This window comes from Bubalus kerabau, chromosome 8, assembly GCF_029407905.1.
Source record: "Bubalus kerabau isolate K-KA32 ecotype Philippines breed swamp buffalo chromosome 8, PCC_UOA_SB_1v2, whole genome shotgun sequence".
NCBI classification, from domain to species: Eukaryota; Metazoa; Chordata; class Mammalia; order Artiodactyla; family Bovidae; genus Bubalus; species Bubalus kerabau.
In genome coordinates, this window is record NC_073631.1 from 58,544,997 (window position 1) to 58,552,322 (window position 7,326).

General features: G+C 39.4%; 1 protein-coding gene across 1 annotated transcript; it reads left to right on the forward strand.

The window, feature by feature from the left end:
* The first annotated feature begins 1,865 nt into the window (after nucleotides 1-1,865).
* GPR85 (G protein-coupled receptor 85) lies at nucleotides 1,866-4,373 on the forward strand. Its single transcript, XM_055590333.1, has 2 exons — nucleotides 1,866-1,980; nucleotides 3,091-4,373. The coding sequence occupies exon 2, from the start codon at nucleotides 3,261-3,263 to the stop codon at nucleotides 4,371-4,373; it is 1,113 nt and encodes a 370-aa protein (XP_055446308.1). The 5' UTR covers nucleotides 1,866-1,980; nucleotides 3,091-3,260.
* The last annotated feature ends 2,953 nt before the right edge of the window (nucleotides 4,374-7,326 follow it).

The following is a 7,326-nucleotide window of genomic DNA, read 5'->3' on the forward strand; positions in this document are numbered from 1 at the left end:
CATATACATACATGTATATTAATCATTATCTATTTTTCTTAACTGGGTTGAGGACATGGCAAAACAAATCAGGAAACTATAACTTTGTTTCAATATTACCAACATAGGGCTTTGTGTAATGACTGTGACATCATGACAGTGAAGTATTCAATTTTAAGCTTTAAACCAGAGAAAGCTTTACCTTGGTATGTCCAATAGAAATACAATATGCAAATTAACCCATATTATCTGTATGCTGATTGGCTTGAGTTCCCCCGAATGTCACAATCTCACCACCCAGCAATGAGGTATTTTACTGCTGTCTGGAGATCAAATTATTGCTGTACAGAAGATCTTTATTTTTTCTGTTTCATGAACAGATTATTATAAAGCAATAAGCATGCACGAGGAGAAGCAGACCTTTTACCTTGGGAATTAATGAAAGCATTTCTGATCATTTTTTTGGAGGTGGGGAATTGTTTAAAATCTTATACCACCCCCACAAATTCTTCTGAAATGGTAAAATAAGGAAATGCATGATTCCAGAGACACGCTTAAGCACCCGGGTGTCAGGCTATGTGCTGTCTTGTGATATCATCGGACCTTTTGAACGGGTGTAAGTTTTATGAATCGTTATATTCCTAGTATTTTCTTCCGTAAAAACAAAGGGGAGAAGGAAACTCACACACAACTGCTTTAACATCATCAATCTATTGGTCAGTCGTACTTGCAAGAAAATAAAAAAAAGGCTGTTGCTTGGTGGGGTGGATGGAATGCGAGGAATGGTCATTTAAAATTTGTGTATGCCTGATTCTACAGTCATTTTCGTCAAGGTAGAATGGACATAAATCATTTTGCAGTTTTCCTCTGAACTTAGCTTCTCCCTACTTAACGCGCATCTGCGTGCACTGGAGAACAGATGACTAACAAAGAAAGGGCTACCCTAACCTGGTTTCCCTTCTTCCCCATTGACAAGACTTTTCCTGACTGAGCTTTTTTTCTTTTAAAAAAATTTCTTTTCTTTCTTCTTTCTCTCCTCCTCCACCGCTTCCCTCCCCACCCCACCACCAGCCCCACCCCCACACCCCCCAGCTAACCTGCAAATGCAGTCAGCTGGAGAAATCATTAAAGAAGAAAGATAAAAGAAGCTGCCAATGCTTTGGACCACCCTAAAACAGCATGGGAAAAAAATGTTTGGGGAGAGCGGGGTTTCAGGAAGCTGAGGGCTGGGCAGGCACCCCCCAGCACCGGGATGCGCTGCCCTAAGGGAAGAGGGTGGAACTGAGGTCCTGAACTAGCCTTTCCAAATCCCCACACCAATGCAGGGAGGGAAAAGTTCAGAAGCAGCTACAGGGGACAGAAGCCCATTTTTACCAGTTCAACAGGACAGGACATTCAATAAACCCAGCCCGCTCTGGAAACGGGTCGGGGCTCCAGTTGGCTCCACAGAGGCAGAAGTAGCCCCTGCCGCCGCCCTCGCCACGGCTGCCGCCGCCGCCGCGGCCCCTGCGTTACTGGGGGAGACGGTGCCGCTGCGACAGGGGAGGACGCGGCTGGAGCTCAAGGAGGCTCCATCGCGCAGGCGCCGCCGAGCCCTGCCTGGATGCTCAGTCAAGGCACTAAGGCAAAAAAAAAAATCAGCAATTTATAGAAAGAAGAAGCTATAGTCTGTCGGGATATCCAACACCAACAGGTAGGAGGATATACTCTCGGTTAAGTTTGGGGGGAGGGGGCGCACAGTGCTGATGAAACTGCAGGTTCACCGGGAAAGAGCCCTCCTTGAGTTTTTTTGTGTGTGGGTTTTGTGTGTGTGTGTGTGTGTGTGTGTGTGTGTTTTACAATAAACTGCATAATGGAAGTACATTCAGACAATGCATCTTCAGTAGGGCTTATTGAGAGCTCCATTTCTGGAAAGCGTTGCAAGACTGAGGAATATCGGACTGCGAATCACCGGGAACAGTTCCCTTGCAGCACAGAAGCAATCTCTCTCCCCATCTTCGCGTATGTAATGCATGTCTCTCTCCCCCTCCCCCTCCTCCACCCCCCCATTATAAATCCAGGGGTGGCGGATTTCAGGTTTCATAATGTTGCATGATGCGATCGGTATTTACCCGGGGATGTACCGGTGAGGAAATTAAAATCATCCAACGCAGTTTTGCCTGGGCTTCTATCAGCATATTCCAGGCAAGTGAGAAGTGGCAAAGGAAACATGCTTCGTGGGAATAACAGAGGAAACCGGTTTCCCTGGTGGGGTTCCCAAACACCTAGGAGACAATGTGCATTTTGTTTTAAAATGAAGCTACTTGCGATTTGCAACGAAGATTGTCAGTATAAATGGTAAAAGCTTAATTCCCCGAGAAATACAGGTTCATGTTAAATTCATTTGAAACCAGGCAGCCAAGGTTTACAAATGAAAGTGCATTATTCCTCTGGGTGTTTCCCTGACGAGTATTTACATTAACCATTTCTAATAATCATGTGGGTTTAAAAGAGAAAAGATTTGCCAGAAATGGGGGATGGGAAGGGAAGGGAAAGACAAAAGATTAAATCAAATCAAATCCTGGGACAAGTTCCTATGAATTTAGAAGTCTAATGTTGAAATTATGCTTTAAGACGAATCAACAAATATTCTTCTTATAACATGCAGCATGAAAAGTGGCTCTAGAGTTAAAAGATGTATTCTGCAAGGGTTCATTGGATCCATATCAGCAGAGAAGCTGCCGGGAAAACACTGACAGATACTAACAGACCTCAAATAAATGTGGGCAGTCTCCTGTCTCCTATTAGCGATCTTGTAGATTCCATTGCAACACCAGTGATTAATTCCTAGACTGGCATATTTTATGCTTGGGGAACATTTTATTCCTTCTCTCCTAAAGGTGCCCAATCAAATGTATGTTCTTTTAAATAGGGACATTTTAAAATTCATCTAGCTCAGAAAACTAAACAAGTCAATTCTCTGAAATCTCAAGCACAAATACTAAAGCAAATAATATTATTCAAAATTAAAACTTTATTTGCTTCCCCATAAATGAACAGCTCTATATTAGCACTGCCTGACATCATTTCTTGTTAACTTAAAAACTGATAGCTTTTTTTGTTTGTTTTCAGATATTCTGATGGCAAATCAAGTGAAAGAAAAGAGGAAGCATGACTGCAGATCAGATCCGTTCTCTTTGTGGATTACATTTTCAGTAAAATGTATGGATCTATCTTTTCCTTGTTCTTATATCTAGATCATGAGACTTGACTGAGGCTGTATCTTTATCCTCCATCCATCTATGGCGAACTATAGCCATGCAGCTGACAACATTTTGCAAAATCTCTCTCCTCTAACAGCCTTTCTGAAACTGACTTCCTTGGGTTTCATAATAGGAGTCAGCGTGGTGGGCAACCTTCTGATCTCCATTTTGCTCGTGAAAGATAAGACCTTGCATAGAGCACCTTACTACTTCCTGTTGGATCTTTGCTGTTCAGATATCCTCAGATCTGCAATTTGTTTCCCATTTGTATTCAACTCTGTCAAAAATGGCTCTTCTTGGACTTATGGGACTCTGACTTGCAAAGTGATTGCCTTTCTGGGGGTTTTGTCCTGTTTTCACACTGCTTTCATGCTCTTCTGTATCAGTGTCACCAGATACTTAGCTATCGCCCATCATCGCTTCTATACAAAGAGGCTGACCTTTTGGACGTGTCTGGCTGTGATCTGCATGGTGTGGACTCTGTCTGTGGCCATGGCATTTCCCCCAGTTTTAGATGTGGGCACTTACTCATTCATTAGGGAAGAGGATCAATGTACCTTCCAACACCGCTCCTTCAGGGCTAATGATTCCTTAGGATTTATGCTGCTCCTTGCCCTCATCCTCCTAGCTACACAGCTTGTCTACCTCAAGCTGATATTTTTTGTCCACGACCGAAGGAAAATGAAGCCAGTCCAGTTTGTAGCAGCAGTCAGCCAGAACTGGACTTTTCATGGTCCTGGAGCCAGTGGCCAGGCAGCTGCCAATTGGCTAGCAGGATTTGGAAGGGGTCCCACACCACCCACCTTGCTGGGCATCAGGCAAAATGCAAACACCACGAGCAGAAGAAGGCTATTGGTCTTAGATGAATTCAAAATGGAGAAAAGAATCAGCAGAATGTTCTATATAATGACTTTTCTCTTCTTAACCTTGTGGGGCCCCTACCTGGTGGCCTGTTATTGGAGAGTTTTTGCAAGAGGGCCTGTAGTACCAGGGGGATTTCTAACAGCTGCTGTCTGGATGAGTTTCGCCCAAGCAGGAATCAATCCTTTTGTCTGCATTTTCTCCAACAGGGAGCTGAGGCGCTGTTTCAGCACAACCCTTCTTTACTGCAGAAAATCCAGGTTACCAAGGGAACCTTACTGTGTTATATGAAGGAGCATCTGTAAATCTTTAGCCTTGTGAAACACTAACCTTCTCTGCTAAGCAATTGTGGCCTGTAGCCATTTCTTGAGAAGAAAATCAAGAATGGGATCGGCAGTTATAAGGATTTGGGCAACATTCTGCAGTCTTTGCAATAGTTCACCTATAATCCTATTTTAAATCTCAGAGTGATCCTGCTGACTGCCAGCGAAGGTTTGTAATTAAGAAAGGACTGAACCACTGCCCTAAGTTTCTTTATGTGGTTGAAAACTAGATAATGAAAGTAGCAGGTGCTAAGTATCAGTGCTAAATGCTGTGTATATGACTACTTATGAAAAAACATCAAAAAAAAAAACCAATTAGCATTGGACATCTTAATAAATTAAGTTGACATGAGGTAAATGTGTTGATAAAAAACTAATTTTAGAAGTTTGAAGACTTTAAAACATTTCATACTATTATTGTTTTGCAAGGACTAAAATATTTGGGGACTTAAAGTACTGTAATAACTAAAGACATGCCATGAATTAATTGGATTATCACTTTTAAAAAATCGCCTTGTAAGTTTTGGGGAGCATTCCAAAGCAGTATATTGGTTCCAATTATAGTTTACTTTTTTGTATTAATACATTACTATTTCTAAATACCGCTTTCCTTATCTACTAGTGAAATTGCTAGCATTGAACTATGTGGTTTTTGTTGATTTGGTATAAAGTTTTTTCTAATTCATCTATATTTTATGAATACTAGATATTGGTCTGGGAGGCAACATTAATGGTACCAACCAGTCACAATTGAACAGTTCTAATAATGCAGAATAAACACATGTTGCCTTAAAGGGTTATCTAGTATCTTTCATCTTATTTAGTATTGGAGCAAATTGGAGTCAGGGGAAACTGAATCAGTAACTGGTCATGGTCATGCATCTGGAAGTGCATGGACGATCATTTAACACTCTTTTTCCTTTTTCCTCACATGATTTCAAAATTAAGGTGCACATCACTGGAATAATGAAATTTTCTTCTGAGGTGTGCTACCCATTCTAGTGTGTTCTAAGAAGCAGGCAGTTGATGTGTGTTTATATTTTAAGTCGGCTGTTAAGGGGAGACCACAGCCTTAGTATGACATCTTGCACAATTTGTGAAGCATTTATTCTACCGAAGGCACAGTCTTGTTTATACTTTCTGCACATTCAGTGTATTGGTCGTTTAAATTATTTCAGTTTTAACTTGTGAAAGCTTATAATATAATTTCTGGTATTTTAGAAATACATTAGAGTCTGTGAGTCTCATTCTTTAAGATACAGATGTGTGAATTTCAATATAAAGTTGCATTTGCCAAAATTTACTTGTGTAGCCTGTTACTTTTCTTGAAATAAATTTTACATTTTTGGCACTTAATTTTTCTTACCAGGGAGGCAAGCACAAAATAGCAAGACTAGCTCTATTATAGTTTTGTTTTGTTTTTTATTTTTGTAGCTACTTTATATTGTGGAACTGGAAATGCATGAATGAAAGGGAGTATAAAGCTGACAAATAATAATGTCTGCAAAAGCATTATTTGGTAGCTTATCATACTTATTTATTCTTACAAGCCAGAATATTTAAAGATGTAAACCTGCTTAGCTGGTTGGTTCAGAATTTTAATATAGACATCACATTTTAATTTGGGCCATGGTGGAAATCTTGGATTCTAAATATATAACTTGTAAAAAGAATGGTTTATAATTACATTATGACAAAAACAGAAAAGTTGTTATTGCTTTTGTTTGTTTGGGGTTTTTATTTTATTTTTTTATTGGTACCTGAAAAATAAGATTAGGAATCTAGTGAAACAGAATCATTTATTGCTATAGTGTTTCTGTAAAGAACATCAATATAAATATAAGTAAGGAAAAAGAAATAATTGAAATATCTCAATGATATATGCAGTTTAGCTCATATAAGGGCCACTCAAGCCATGATATAATAAGCACTTTGTTTGAACTCATTTTTACTTTATACTGGACCTGAGACAAAATTTAATATACAACAGTGAATTGAATCTAGCAATAAAGACCCCTTTTTAGTACTAAATTATTATCTAAAATACAATAAAGGAAATGTTATTGAAAGATATTCTGATAACATGTTTCCAATTCAAAAAGTTTACAGTGGAGACATAACTACCACAAGTGTATTTATAAAGAACTTTGCTGAGAGGTTCAAATATCACCAGCAATCAGGAGAAAATTCAGCAATGATTTTGAGGCCAGCGAGACCTGGTTTTCTGAACACTGGCCTCTGTTATATGAGAAAAAAATCTGAGGCGTGGATTAAGACTAGGGAACTGGGGAGTCAACAGCAACAAGCAAGTGGGGTTGCCTGATTCTACCTAGCTATCTGGAATAACACATTCCAACAGCTTAGGTACGTGATCAGCCCCAGTGATCAGTGAATAATACTGAACTATAGTGACTCTCATTTAAGCTTACTCTTGACTAGCTTGGTATTTCAGGTCAAGGGGCAAGCAGTGGGTGAGATACATCCCCAGTTAATCATACTATTTATAAGTCAATGAGTAATGGTAGCAATCATATAAAATAAAAGTCTGCTTCAGTGTCTTAATGACCAAATCACATTATCTATTTTGGTACTCATTCCAATATTCAATATTTTGAAACAGTTGTAACTAATTCAATTTGGAAATGTTACTAATCTGCAACCCATAAAAATACATTCCCACTGGGGAGTTCAACTTCCTTGTGAGAAAAACCTATTATCAATAATAATGTGTCCCTCTAGGACTAATTATATCTGAGTTGAACAGGCTTTAAATTGTTTTCCTTAATAGTGGTGATGTGTTTGCATGGATGTGTCTACACTATCTCATCTGGTTCCTTTTGTACACAGTGGGTTTAATTGTGAGATACCTGGCTGGAGCTAGGCTTCCAGTTTATAACTGTGAAATCCTATGTAGATATTAA

Excerpts from the sequence above, each read along its gene's own strand:
- GPR85 (XM_055590333.1), top strand. The coding sequence starts at position 3,261 with ATGGCGAACTATAGCCATGCAGCTGACAACATTTTGCAAAATCTCTCT.